General features: G+C 39.6%; 1 protein-coding gene across 17 annotated transcripts in view; it reads left to right on the top strand.

The window, feature by feature from the left end:
* The window catches only part of FAM161A (FAM161 centrosomal protein A), a 71,016-nt gene that overhangs the window by 33,007 nt on the left and 22,394 nt on the right, over positions 1-15,615 (top strand). For 7 of the 17 annotated variants that reach the window (XM_042981466.1, XM_042981478.1, XM_042981480.1 and 4 more), the window contains exon 7: positions 13,943-14,034. In XM_042981466.1, coding sequence (XP_042837400.1) covers positions 13,943-14,034 — 92 coding nt within the window. Of the gene's footprint in view, positions 1-12,172; positions 12,213-13,221; positions 13,278-13,942; positions 14,499-15,030; positions 15,117-15,615 lie in introns of those variants that run through there. The other 10 variants (XM_042981472.1, XM_042981476.1, XM_042981475.1 and 7 more) reach the window with 5 other exon arrangements.

The following is a 15,615-nucleotide window of genomic DNA, read 5'->3' as shown; positions in this document are numbered from 1 at the left end:
CAAAATGATTTAAGTATTGTATTAGAAATGATGTTTGGGGGTGCCTGTCTGGCTCAGTTGGTGGAATGTGCAACTGTTGATCTCAGGGTATGAGTTTGAGTCCCATGTTGGGTGTGGAGATGACTAAAAACAAATAAACTTGAAAAAAAAATGTTTGAGCCATTTTTTTAAAGACAGTAGTCTGGTAAACATGGAGCCAAACTTAAAAGACACTGGCTTTTAAGACACAGTTTCAAATCTGTATGTAAAATCACAATTTTTCTTTTAGAAGACATCAAATTGATAGCTGCTGGAAGATTTCTTTAGTGTGTGGCATTACACAGTGGTGGGCACAAATCAGTCTTTAAAAAATATATATATATATAAATTTTGTTTGTTTATTTTTGAGAGAGAGCAGGGGAGGGGCAGAGAGAGAGGGAGACAGAATCAATCTCTGGCAGACTCTGTGCTGCCAACACAGAGTCTGACACGAGACTTGAACTCAGAAACTGTGAGATCATGACCTGAGCTGAAAACAAGAGTCAGACACTTAGCCAACTGAGCCACCCAGGTGCCCCATGAGTCAGTCTTAATGATTAAGTCAAATAAAGTTTTCACGTGGTAGGTAACTGGAAATGTTGTGCATTTGGATCATCAGAATTTGCTCCACAATTCTATTCACTTATAAGATTGTCTGTTATTCATGATTAGCCAAGCATCAAGAAGGTGATCTTTTCCCTTAAATAAGAAGAATATTACTGGGTTACCTACTGACCTCAAACACATATTTCTTCAGAAGAAATCATCTGGGTAATGGAGGATTAAGTGATTCTCTCTCTCTGTATATATATACATACACTTAATATAATTAATATACTTATTATATAGTATATATAATTATACTTAATATAATTAATATACATACTAAATTTTTATATTCATATAATATATAGTATATTTAAATTTATACTGTGTATACTGCATGGCACACACATATGTAGATGTATATGTATGTAGAAAAATTGAGAAATTTTAGCCACTCCTGGTGGCTCAGTCAGTTGAATGTCACACTTCAGCTCAAGTCCTGACCTCATAGTTCGTGAGTTCAAGGCCTGCATCAGGCTGGCTGCTGTCAGTGTGGAGCCTGCTTTGGATCCTCTGTCCTCCTCTGTCTCTGCCCCTCTCCCACTTGCGCTTGCTCTCCTCTCTCAAAAATATATTTTTTTTAAATTACTTTTACTCCCTTTATTAGACTATACAATAAAACAAATTCACATACCTTTAAGGATACCAGGCATTCTATCCATGGACAATATTTTTAAAGTTATCTCTAATAATTTGAGAGTAGCAAAGATTTCAATATTTAGACCTAGGCAATAAAAATCATAAGTGTTGGGGCACCTGGGTGGCTCAATCGGTTGAGCATCCAACTTCAGCTCAGGTCATGATCTCACGGCTTGTGAGTTCGATCCCCGTGTCAGGCTCTGTACTGACAGCTCGGAGTCTGGAGCCTGCTTCAGATTCTGTGTTTCCCTCTCTCTCTGCCCCTCCCCTGCTCATGCTCTCTTTCTGTCTCAAAAATAAATAAACATTACAAAAAAAAATTTTTATAATCATAAGTGTTAAAATATTGCCTTACTGCTTAAAAAAAAAATTTTTTTTTTTTTTTTTTTTTTTTTTTTACCCTTCTCCACCATCATATGCCTATGTGTAGATGTGTGTTCTCAGTGGTTGTTTCAGAAGGAAACAACGTCTTATGAAATGAACTTTTAGTAAAATTTTATCAGTATATTAAGGTCTAAAGAAAGTGATTACCTTGTCCTAAATGCTCTAGGTATTCTCAATTTTTACAGCTTATGAGTTATCCTGATGTGGTCTGTGGTTGGCCAATTTACCTGAATCATCTTTTAGAAAAGTTAAAAGGGTAACTTTCATAGACATTTTTTTGTTTGTTTCTACAGAGGAAAATAATCCAGGGTCCCAGTATACAGTATGTTCTTTTAATTCTACTTTAAAAAAAAATCCCAATATCCAGAATCTGCTTAGCAACTAATATAGATTGAATAAATGAAAGAACAAAACCATGGTTTGTAAGATTTCCTAACATTGAAAGCAGATATGTTAATATTTAGAATATCTACTTCTCTAGTTATTTTGTTATTTTTTTAGTCTTTTTTGTTTTATTGTAATAAGGTCTATGTTGAACTCTGTATAAGTTTAAGGTATACAGCATAATGACCTCCATATATTGTGAAATAACTACCACAATAAGTTAACACTCATATGAATACAAAAAAAAAAAAAAAAAAAGCTTTTTTTTTCTTTGTGTTGAGAACTTTTAGGATTTACCCTCTTAGCAACATTCAAATATACCATATAGTACTATTAACTATAGTCACCATATGCATTATATCCCCAGTACTTATAGCTGGAAGTTTGTACATTAAAAATTTTTTTAAATATTTATTTATTTTTGAGAGAGAGAGAGAGAGCATGAGTGGGGAAGAGGCAGAGAGTGAGGGAGACATAGGATCTGAAGCAGACTGCAGGCTCTGAGCTGTTAGCAGAGAGCCCAATACAAGGCTCGAACCCACGAGCCATGAGATCATGACCTGAGCTGAAGTTGGACACTCAACCGAGCCACCCAGGTGCCCCTGGAAAGTTTGTACCTTTTGGCCAGCTTTCTCCAATTCCCCCACCATCTACTTTTGTCCTTTCTGTAAAAACTAAGACTTTGTGGTCTTTACCAAGTTCTAAATCTCAGTAAGAGAAGGAGATAAAAATTTGAGAATAAAAATAATAAAATCTGACATATAACTGTCAAGAGTCAAGAAATAATATACGTGTTTATATTTAACTCTGAAAAGATGGTATTACCAAAAAGTGGTAGCAGAATTTGCCTCTGGAAACAGTCTGGGTGTGGGCAGTGAAAGACTTATTTTTTTTTGTTTTGTTTTGTTTTCCTTTTCAAAATATATTGAAGAAAAATATAAATGAGTCTTTATCCTTGTTCGAAGCAATTTTCTAGTCATAGATTTAGAGTATCCTGGTATCAAGAAAAGAGTAAAACACCTATCTTTTCTTGGTACTAAAAAAAAAAACTTTATTATAAAATATTTTGGGCATATACAAAAGTGGAGTGAATGGTCACAAACCCCACATCCCCATCAGCCAATTGTCAATAATTATCCACTCACAATTATTTCTTCTATACTCCCATCCACTACTCCCTAATTGTTTTGCAGCAAATCATAGTCATATTTCATGTGTACATATTCCAGTATGTATCTTGAAAAGGTAAAACCTCGGGGGGCCTGGGTGGCTCATTCGGTTAAGCATCTGACTTCAGCTCAGATCATGATCTCGCAGTTTGTGGGTTCGAGCCCCGCATCGGGCTCTGTGCTGACAGTTCAGAGCCTGGAACCTGCTTCAGATTCTTTGTCTCCCTCTCTCTATGCCCCTCCCCCACTTGCACTGTGTCCCTCTCCCTCTCAAAAATAAATGAACATTTTTTCAAAATTAAAAAGAAAAGGTAAAAACTCTCCCTGTAAAAATAATTCTCATGCCTTAACACACATACAAAATGCATAATTCCTTAATACCAGTTATCTACTAGTGTTCACATTTAACCTATTGTCTTACACATTTTATAGTCTATTTGAATCAGGATCCAAACACTGCAGTTGGTTAATAAGTCTCTGAAGTCTCTTTTAAATACATCTCTTTTTTACTTACAATTTTGTTGGTGAAGAGACCAGGTCCTTTTTTGTCCTGTAGAGTATCCCACTATGAATTTCGTCATTTAATGTGTTCCTCTGTTCTTTGTAAATTTTTTTAATGTTTTTATTTATTTTTAAAAGAGAGAGCATGGGCATGGTAGGGACACAGAGAAGGAGACACAGAATCCGAAGTAGGCTCCAGGCTCCAAGCTGTCAGCACAGAGCCCAGTGCGGGGCTTGAACTCATGGACTGTGAGATGCTGACCTGAGATGAAGTTGGACACTTAACTGACTGAGTGACACAGGCACCCCTGCTCCTTTGTTCTTTGTCTTTCCTGTAAATTAGTAGTTACATCTAGGCTTGATCAGATTCATATTTGATGTTTATTTATTTAATTTGAGAGAGTATGTGTGCATGAGCAAGGATGGGCAGAGAAAGAGGGAGAGAGAGAGAATCCCAAGCAGGCTTTGTGCTGTCAGCACAGAGCCCAATGCTGGGCTCCATCCCATGAACCGTGAGATCATGACCTGAGCCAAAATCAAGAGTTAGATGCTCTACTGACTAAGCCCCATATTTGATGTTTTTGACAAGAATACTTCATAGGTGGTGGTGATATCTAATGATCTTTCCTTTGGCAATGTGATCCACCATTGCTGATTGTTGCTGCAATTCCTCATGCCATTGTCTCTTCACTTGCTTTGGTTATCTGAAGCTCTCATCTCTGGTAGATTCCTTAGGGGAGGGCTTATGGAGGAAATATTCTCTGATTCCTTAACATTTTCGCAACTGCTTGTCTATGGTGTTCATATTTGAAAATCAATTTGGCTGGATATAAAAGCTTTATCTCATAAAGTGTCTTAAATATGTCTCTGTTGTCTTCTGGAATAAAATATCATATAGTCTGATAGAAATCTTATTTTCTTGCCCTTGTATATAACTTTGTCTTTTTGCCTGATAGCCAAATTTTTTGTTTTCGTTGAAGTCCAATACTTTTACTATACTGCATCTCAGTGTTGGCTTCCTGACCCAGTTTCCCCAGGTATATGGTGTGCCTTTTTCTTTTTTTAAGTTTATTTTTTTTTTAGTAACCTCTGTACCCAACCTGGGGCTCAAACTCACAACAACTTAAGAGTCACATGTTCTGACTGACCCAGCCGGGCACCCCTGTGGTGTACCTTTTTAGTATTTAGTTTCAAGTCTTCTTCTGTCTCAGAGAAGTTTTCTTGGATTATAGTTTTTAATATTTTTTCTATTCCATTACTTTAAGAATCTCTTTATACAGGTGCCTGGATGGCTCAGTCAGTAGAGTGTCCTGCTCTTGATTTTGTGATCCCAGGGTCTTGGGATCAAGCGCCCTTTTGGGCTCCATGCTAAGCGGGGAGCCTGCTTAAGATTCTCTCTCTCACTCTCTCCCTGTGTTCTTCTTGCCCACTCACTCTCTCAAAAAGAAAGGGAAAAAACCTCTTTATATATGTTGGGGTGTGTGTGTGTGCACACCTTCTAAAGATTTCATTTCTTCATGAATTTTTTATTTTTTTCTCCAGTTTATTTTTAACATTTTTCTCATTTTTATTTCCTATTTATTTTAACACATTTTTCAAGATTTTATTTTTAAGTAACCTCTACACCCAACACAGGGCTCAAACATACAACCTCAAGATCAAGAGTCACATGCTCTACTGACTGAGCTAGCCAGGTGCCCCTTAACGCATTATTTTTTTTGTATTTATTCTCTCTAGTCTTCATTTTTGAAATGATTGTTTTCATTTACTTCTGATCTTTCCTGGGTTTTTAACCTTTCTTTTAAAATCTTTTTTCATATCACTTTATTTCAGAATTTTTCTCATTGTAACTAATATTTTCTCTTATAGCTTTTAGCATTTTCTTTTAGCTCATTCTGAAATATGATGGCTATAGTTTTCATTTCCTTTGTGGAAATGAAATGTGTATTTTTTTTCTCATGTGCCTTTATTGTCCAAAGAGACATTATTCTTCTCTTGTTCTTTTATTTAAAATGAAACAAAACAAACAAACAAAAAAAAACAACTTTGAATAGGATTCAATTGTGATCCTTTTCCTTTGCTAATATTTTAAGTGACATGAGTTATACCATACTCTTAGGAAGAGAGAAGCAACTCAGGACAGCTTTTCTAGCTTCTGTTAAGAACTGTGCAGGGTCTAGGATTTTACCCTTCTTATATGTTAATGAGTTAGCATGTCACAATTTCATGGATGCTGACAGAAGACATGAGAATCCTGGGTCAAAGACAATGGACTGTTACTCATGGTGCAAGCAATAGCTGAAGTGTCAGCATGATGTTCATTTGAGCTGGCTCCCTTTGTCCCCAAGTTCCATGGGGAAGACCCAGAGGGACCATTCTGTGTACCTTCACATTGCGGTGGCCCGTGTTATAAGAGAAAAACACTGACGGGGGAGTTGCAACTTTTGTAGTAGGTGGAAACAAGACTGTAATTTGTCTGGAGGTAGAGGTGGGAGAGACATTACTTCACCCCTCAAGGTTGCTTACTGCAAACAAAACCCTGAGAAAATGACCCGGGTAAAGAGTGGTCAGGACACTGCATTCTGGCATGTCTAGCAAGAATGTGTTTGGACTCAGGGCCCGGGGCAGATCGCCTCCTCCAACAGATTTAAACTCTGTTGTTTGTATGATGTTATTAAAATAAAATAAGGGCTTGAATTCTCTGAGATTTTCTACTCTGCTTACCCATGAGCTTCTATCTGGATCTTCTGTTTCCTTTGCTCCTGTTGTCCCTGCTCATAAAAATTTCCCCTCGGGCTCCTGGCTGGCTGAGTCGGTAGAGCATAGGGCTCGGGGTGGTGAGTTCAAGCCCCACATCAGGGGTAGCGTTTACTTAAATTTTTTTCTCCTCAACATGGGACTTTTTCCTGGGAGGATCCTTTGGTCATATTGGGCCCGCAAATCACTCCAGCATTCTCAGACCTTCCTGTCATCTTCGTACTTACCTTCATATGGGAGCCTGCAAATTCTGTCCTCATTTCTTGTGTTGTTCTCAGAACAGCCTGCTCAATTGTCAGGTAAGTACCTGATGGCAATTTTAGGACTCTCAGATCCTCAGTGCCTTCAAAAGTGCCTTTGACTTCTCTACTTCCTTTTACAGTCTTCCTGACAACACGAGGTTCTTTTTCCATTTTGGAATCTGTGACTGTATCTTATCACCTGATTTTATTGTAGATGTTAGCTGAAGGTTTTTGGTTTTGTCATTGTCTGTTTATATGGGTGGATACGGCGGGGGGGGGGGGCGCCTGGGTGGCTCAGTCGGTTGAGCGTCCGACTTCGGCTCAGGTCATGATCTCATGGTTTGTGAGTTCTAGCCCCGCGTCAGGCTCTGTGCTGACAGCTCAGAGCCTGGAGCCTGCTTCAGATTCTGTGCCTCTCTCTCTCTCTCTGCCCCTCCCCCACTCACACTCTGTCTCTCTCTTTCAAAAATAAATAAACATTAAAAAAAATTTATGTGGGTGGATATGGAAAGATTTAAACACTAGACTAGTGCCACTACCTCTTCTCCAGACCCATTTTCCCTGTGTACTTTTTGAACTGTTTGATTTTTTTTTTTTACTGTATTACTTAGAAAAAAATAATTAAAAGTAGATACTGGACTGGAGTAAAAGTGTTAGTCACCTTTTACCACTGAAATGAAATGAAAGATGGTGATAAATTCCAGTGCTATAGGTAACAAGCAGAGAAGGGAGATGAGGGGGAGCTCAAATTTATTTATTTTTTTTTTTAAATTAAAAAAAAAATTTTTTTTTTTGAGAGATTGACAGAGCATGAGCTGGGAAGGGTCAGAGAGAGAGGGAGACACAAAATCCAAAGCAGGCTCCAGGCTCTGAGCTGTCAGCACAGGGCCTGACATGGGGCTCGGAACCACAAACTGTGAGATCATGACCTGAGCCGAAGTTGGACACTTAATGGACTGAGCAACCCAGGTGCCCCTCAAGCTACAAATTTAAATGAAGTGGTTAGACTGTGTGACCTTCAAACAAAACCCTGAAAGGGTAAGGGGTGGCTCCAGGGGTTTTCAGCCGGGAAAGTACTGCAGGTAGGGAAGAGCCAGTGCAGAGCTCTTGAGAGGAGTGTGCTTGGATGTTTGAAGAACAGCCAAGAGGCCAGGGTGGCTGGAGCAGAGGAAGAGGAGGAAAAGGCTGGAGATGAGATCAGAAAGACATGGGGCAGGGGGTGGGGCACAGAGAAGGAGGGGATCTTGGAAGCATTGAGTGAGATGGGGAGCCACTGGGTAAATGACATGACAGCATTTAGGGTCATTCTGCAGCTGGATGAGAGTGGTCTGTAAGTGGCAAGGGTAAAAGCAGGAAGGTCACTTGTGAGACTTTGTAAATAGCCCACAGTGCAAATCCAAGTGTGTCTAATTTCAAAGCCAGGTCTTCTTCCATTATGTACTAAAGTGCTCATAAGGGAGATTCTTACTTCTAACGTATGGGCTGTAATTTTTCCCCCCAAAACTATTCTATTACAAATAAGCCATGAAAATATCCTTTTAAAAGAAAAACAAAAATCCTGTTAAGACCCACTGATGAGTTTTGAGTATATAACTTTTCCATCAGAAACCATTTCTCAAAAAGAAGGATAACTGACTTGCTTTAGTGATAGCACTGAGAAATTCAAACCAGCCCCTACACCTCTGTCCACTAGGGACTGAAAGCAGCAGGCGGACCATTTTGTGAAGGTTATTTTTTGTAGTTGCTATAATTAGAAGATAACTATTAGGTTGTAGACATGGTCATGAAATAGTGATATTTTTCCAAAAAGAGGGTAGGGTAGAAACTGCCAATTGTTTGGCCAAGTATTTTCCCTTTCTTCCTAATTATTAGTCCCCTACTTTTGCTGGAGGTGGCAATATGCCCAGGTGAAAATGAGACAAAACAGAATCATATTTCCCAGCCTTCCTTGCAGCTAGGTGGTAATGTGATACCGTCCTATGCAGAGAGAAGTGAGTGGGTTTTTAGGAAAGGCCTTCAGGAGAGAAAGATTTGGTTGGCTTGGCCTTTTGCTCTTTGCCTTTTCTCTTTTTCTTCTTCTCCCTTCCTGGAACTTGAATGTGATGGTTAGAGCCAGCATATCTATGATCTATAGATCTATGATCTATGATACATAGATCATCGTATCATGAGGAAAAAGCCAGGGATAATCTGAGAAACTCGGGTCCTCACACCTTTAAGCTACAGCATCAACTAAGCAATTGCTAACCTCGAGATGCCGTGTTACTCTTGTTTAAGCCTTGTTGTTTCCTGTTTAAGCCTCAGTCATTTGGGTTTTGTCTTAACTGTAGCAGAACACAGTTCCTAATTCAAGAGATATACGCAACCCACCATTAAATATACTATGAAAAGAAGTAACATTTCTGAATTGCCACAAGCTACAAATGCCTGTGATGTTAAACATGTACACTGAGGTCAATATTTTACTTCTGCTTGGAGAATGCTTGCTTTTTTCCAGGAAGAAAAGTATTCCCCATGTTTATCTTTGAGAGAAGAAATGCAAAACAGGAAATCAACATTACGAAGAAAAAGGGCTCAAATTTCTTTGAGCCCTTCTCAAACAAATATTTCCATTCCTCCTGAATTATTATTTTTTAAGTAATCTCTATGCCAAGTGTGGGGCTTAAACTCACGACCCTGAGATCAAGAGTCGCCTGCTGTGCCGATTGAGCCAGCAAGGTGCCCCTGATCATCCTGAGTTATTAATAAAGAGAAACATGGTGTATTTTATTATGGAAATGAGCTATCCTGCGGCACTGTAATAATGCTCAGATGGATTGAGTAAGCCACAGTGTCCTTTTGCCAACCTTAAACGTTATGTTCCTAAAAACCATGCCAAGAGAAAGTGTGGATGAGGGACTGAAATACTTCATGAGAAACATGGAGACAGAGGAACCAAAATAGGCCAGGAGGAAGCCAAATGAAGTACATTTCTAAAAATGTTCACCAATATAAAACAGCCCACTAAATAAAGGTAACATCAATGACATTATGAACATATTCGTGGAATTAATAATGAGTGCCATACAATCCATTTTCTTTGTTATTCCTTGCTCATCAAGACATTTTCAGAACTTCTCTTTGTCCTATATTTTTGATGAGATCTTGTCAATTTGCTTTATTCTCGGGGGAGTGGAGAGAAATTGTATTTTGCCTCAGCATTTCTTTCTCTCACAAGGAGACTGTGAACCAATATTTCATGCTGTTCTGCTGTTAGTTCCACCTCTTTCCAACCTCCCTAGTTTCTGATCCCAGACCACCTGGGTGAGTTCAGTAGTTGAGAAGGCTCTCCAGGCCCTACCGTCACTTCTGGAACCACTTGGAAAGTAGACATTTTAAGAAAAGAGGAAAGGAGAGTTTAAAAGCAGCAAATAAGAAACAAGAATCTTTTTGTTTGTATAACTGTAGTTTTTAAAGTATTTCACATTTTATCAATGGATTTTCACATCCAACTTGTGGTGCAGGTAGAGTATCCTTTCCATTTTGCAGAGGAAGAAATTAAATAACCCAGGCAATATTATGCAACTAGTTAATGACAAAACCTGGACCAGAGTCCTCTGCTGGGTCAACTGCCCTACCCTACCCTTTAAGGAATGTTACCCTGAAAACAGAAGACACAATCAATTCATGTTCCAAGTTGACTTAGAAACAGAACAATAGTTTTGTTCAAGGAAGGTACAGGTTTTTCTGGTCTATAGAATAGATCCCGCTTAAGGTATGCAAGAACTTGTGTGTTCAAAAGCTTCAGAATCTAGAAAATTACACATTACCCCAAATGTAATGTTAGGTAGGTAAAAGTAAGAAAGTTGTTACAGTCATGATATGAAAACTATCAGGAGGAATTATTGAAAAACTTATTATTTTAAAAGTATCCTAGGTGGCGCCTGGCTGGCTTAGTCCGTAGAGCATGCAACTCATGATCTTGGGGTTGTGAGTTTGAGCCCCATGTTGGGCATAGAGATTACTTAATAACATCTTTTAAAAAGAGGTGGGGGGCACCTGGATGGCTCAGTTGGTGGAGCATGCAACTCTTGATCTTGGGGTCGTGAGTTCAAGCCCCGTGTTGGGCATAGAGATCACTTACAAACTTTATTTATTTATTATTATTTTTTTATTGTGCTATACTTTTTTTTAATACGAAATTTATCGTCCTATTGGTTTCCATACAACACCCAGTGCTCATCCCAAAAGGTGCCCTCCTCAATACCCATCACCCACCCTCCCCTCCCTCCCACCCCCCATCAACCCTCAGTTCTCAGTATTTAGGAGTCTTTTTTTAAAAAGTATACTTCATGTTCATGGTAAATACTCTCAATAATATAGAAGGGTCTAAGTTTTTAAAACAGCTTTGTGTGTACTCTTCCAGAAATGTTACGTATATTTATATAAATATTCTGTAATATATTCTATAATGTATAAATTCTATATTATATCCCATGAATGATGTCACATTTTGTATATACCTGCCAACATCTGCATCATTCTCAGAGATGTCACCTCTTTGCAGACCACCTGTCCTTTCCCAGACCTCTTAGACTTCAGACCTGCACTGCCTCATCTCTCCTGAGACTCCTCTCTTCCACCTCACTTAGAAATACCAAAATCATTCATTTGCACCCCACACTATGAAGACCACAACTGCTACTGACCTCTACCTTAGTTGCTACATCTCTTTTCTGTTTACATCTTTCCAAATGTTGTCAAGGTCTATCTACATTCATCCCCACTTGCTTCTTTTCTTGCTTTCTTTGTTCTTGTGGTTTTATACTTGTTTTATTCCTTTAATGCCATTTTGGTGGAGTTTCAGGAGACCAGATGGCCAGAGAATTTCTCCTTCCATAATGTTTTTCTCTTCTCTTGGGTATTGTCCTGGTTTTCTGCTTTCTTTGCCCTCTTTTGTATCCATAGGTGATACTGTCCTTTCCCATAGTATCTACAGTTGAAAACTCTCAAATCTGTACCTCAATCTGAGACCCCTCTCCAGAGCCTTACCTTTTCATGACTCAAATACATGTCAAATGCAACATGTCCAAAACTAATTCAGATTTTCTTGCTTTTCCATTAGGTGGCATTGCCATCCTCCCAGTTGCTCAAGTTAGAGACCTGGGAATTTTCATCCTTGGTTCCTGCTTTTTTCTCTCTTACCTCCTATATCCGGGCCTTCAGCAAGTCCTATTGGAACTCCCTCCACAATATATCTGAGATCAGGTTACTTCTTTCCATTTCCACTGCTCTGGCTCTAGTCCAGATCATTGTCACCTCTCACCTACAGCAGTGGAATGCAGCCTTTTATGATTGTGGGCCCTATGAGGAAAAGGAATCTCCATCTCCATGCATTTCCAATGTATTTTCATTTTTATATACTTTACATTTAAATATTACATTTCATTTCATACTTATAGCTTATAAATATTTTTTTATATTTTTTTTCAGATTTTATTTTTAATCTCTGTACCCAACATGAGGCTTGAACGTAAAACCTCAAGGTCAAGAGTTGCATGCTCTACATACTGAGCCAGCCAGGTGCCCCTATTTTATATATTTATATTTTTATATAATGTTTATCATGTGTGCTACTATGCTAACATATAATTATGAAACGTGTACAAATAGATATTTAAAACATTAAGATTAGAATATAACATTATCCTAAAAATAATTTTTTAATGTAATAATCATGTAAAAACTTTTGCTCTGTGAGAGGAAGGTGATTGAATATGGTTCCTTATTTCTGGAAATGTTGGTTGAATACTTGGTGACAAAACAATTTAAAAGATTGGTTCCAAGTTGAGTGCATCTCAGTGCTGGGCTTAAATTTCTGTCTTGCTAAGAAAGATACCCTGTAAGGCTCAATGCTCAGTATCCAATATTCACATATGATAAATTTTGTTATTGTATTACAGTGGATATGACTTCTTATTTCACTAGTCTTCTTGATAATTTTGAATTTTTTGGCTTACTCTAAGAAAGACTGATGAGATCACCATTGTTTTTGCCCCCTATGTGTCTGATTAAGAGATCATATTAGGTACAGGGGAAACACTCTGGTATTTTCTTGTTCCTTTGTGCTTGTGTTAAGAGTATTACCCTTAATTGGAGGTTTCTTTGCAGGATTTTCTTTTAAAGCTGCTTGTCTGTTTTGTGAGGCTTGGTTTTGGAAAGCAGCTAATATAATCTATGAAGCTACCTAACAGTGCACACACAAACTAAGACACATAGCCACAAGTTCCACGTGAACAAAATTTTTAAAAATATTTCTATATTTTTGGGGAGAGCACAAGCGGGGGAAGGGCAGAGAGAGAGGGTCAGAGGATCGGAGGCGGGCTCTGCACTGACAGGCTGACAGCGGCAAGCCGATGTGGGGCTTGAACTCAGGAACTGAGAGATCACAACCAGAGCCAAAGTCAGATGCTCAACAGACTGAGCCACCCAGGTACCCCACGTGAACAAAATTTAAAGGTGCTCTCCCATTGCGGCTCTAGGTGTCCAAGGACCGGACCATGTGAGGAGCCGATGACAATCCACATATTAAGTTTTGGTAAAGCTTTATTTCTTTTTAAGACAAAATTAGTAGAAATTTTCTAGCAGTAGTTTCTCTCTGCACATGTGGGGTGTCTTGTTCTCCCCCCATTCCAGTGTGTGCATCCCATTTTGGAAGTGACTGGTCTGGGCCCCTGCTTTCTCTCTTGCTCTGGCTGTCAGTGTGGCTGGCATAAAGAGGGATTGTAAGAATGTGGTTGCCAAGCAAATGGGGCAGACAATGAAGAGCCACTTGTTCTAAGTCAAGAAGGGTGCACATATCATCAAAGTTGCTGATAAACCCAGTTTACAATGGGGCAGCCTAGAGGTAGGGTCAACCAGAGCTCCCCAGTCCACCCCTGATCCTGGTGATACTTAGGGATTTGGGCAAAGAATGAAAAGATGCCTTTGTTGCCATTCAAGGTCAGAGTGCTTTAATGTGACCCAGGCAAGGGGGAGGGCAAATAGAAAGTAATATGATGAGGAAATATGTTAATAGGAATAAGACTTCTTTGTGTAGATCAGATGTGGGTCTTCAGAAGAACATGTGTCTTTAGGTGTGGAGAGGTGTTTGAGTCTGTGCTCTGGAAAAAGCCAGCGTGGAATGGATCCAGAGCTTATCCCTCCTCAAGAGGTGGGCGTGGGAGAAGAAGCAAAGCCTGAGTTCCCCTTTCCTCTTTGTAGATCTGGAAGAAATGGGATTAAGGGCTCAAGAGAAGACACTGATTTTCAGGAGAAGCCCAAGGATGCAAAATTTGCAAGACAGAAGAAAGAAGGTGATAGGAGTTCCATTATTTTTTGTTGGGAGTACTGGTTTGCCCTGGGTAACAGAGGGTGTAGGGGGGAAGAAGGGACAGAAAATAGGGAGAGGTTAAAGAAGGGACTTTGGGAAATAAGGGAAAGAAAAGCTGAAGAACCAACATTTACAGATCCAAGACAGCATGGCTTAGGGCCTGATTTTCCATTCCCTGCTCTACTTTACTTGGAAAAGAACCTTTTAAACCTTGTCAGGGGCTCTCCGTGCGTGTTTTTCCACCACGGAGGTAATCTATAAACACTTGCCAAAATTCCTCAGTTAAGCCTAATTTAGTTCTTTCTCCCCCCTGCCCCGACCATCTCCCTTAAGAAAAATAATATGGTAGAATTTTCAGGACAGCATGAGACCTAGAGACCAGTCAAAGGATTATTCAGTTGTTCTGCCTTACCTACACAAAATATAGTACATAATGTTTGGATTTTACCACCTGGTTTCCACTCTCTGCAGAAAGATCTGTTTATCATCAAATGTCTGAATAGATGTAGAAACGCGCGCACACACACACACACACACACACACACACACCTTTCACAGGGTGGGCACATGGCTTCAGAGAGGAGAGGCTTCTGACCCATTGTGAGTGCTCTCCTGGGGTAGGACGATTGGTCTCCAAGATGTTAGTCCTAACTGATCCCCTTGTTCAACAGACAGGTTCCCTTCTGCTCTCCCGGCACATGGTAAAGCAGCACGCTGGTGTGGTTTGTGGACAAAATTTTTTCCACATAACTTTGTAATTCTATGGAATCTGAGAAAGTTCCCCCCAGAACCTGGTGTGACTTACTAGAGAACAATAATTTATAGCTATAGTGTGCTAATCCCCCATGTATCCCTAGAGGGAGGAAAAATGTTGATTGTCTGGAAAGTGAAGAGATTTCAGGCCTATGTAGAGTCAACCTAGGACTCTCCCTCCCTGCCCCAGGGTCATCTTTAAATGGTCATTCTGGCTGTTCCATAGGAGACCACTGAGATGGTAGCTGCCATAATCCAAGTGAGACATGATAATGGCTTCGACTAGAGTTGTAGTTGGGGAGATAATGAGAAATATTTGGATCCTGGATCCGTTAAAGGTAACATTAAAAGGATTCTAGTGTGGAGTGTGAAATAAATTGATGAGTCCAAGGATGGAGTTTCTACCTTGAGCAACAGGAGGATGGAGTTGTCACTTACTGGATTAGAGAAGATTTGGGAAGAATTGGGTTTGGGGAATTAGACCCTATTGATGCCCTATTCCACCTCTCCTTGGCCAACTTCTGAGTTCACTTGCAGCTTGGCACACAGTTCGCCCTCACCCCTCTACTTCCCTGCCTCAGGGACTCCTCCGTTGCCGGGGGACTTATTCAGCCTAGCTAAAGTGCTGGGGAACTCACCCTCCCAGGCATGCCTCTACCAGTGAGGAATGGGAAAGGGGTTATTGGATAAATAAGCTAGCTTCTCTCTTCCTGGATGGGACAGTTCTGAGATGCCTTCTACAAGATTTCTCAGAGGGTGTCCAGCTAGGCTGAGCTTCAACTGCCCACAGTAGTAACCTGCTCCTTAAAAC

This window comes from Panthera tigris, chromosome A3, assembly GCF_018350195.1.
Source record: "Panthera tigris isolate Pti1 chromosome A3, P.tigris_Pti1_mat1.1, whole genome shotgun sequence".
Taxonomy (NCBI): Eukaryota; Metazoa; Chordata; class Mammalia; order Carnivora; family Felidae; genus Panthera; species Panthera tigris.
The sequence above is the reverse complement of the archived record's forward strand: the minus strand, read 5'-3'. Positions and strand labels throughout refer to the sequence as shown.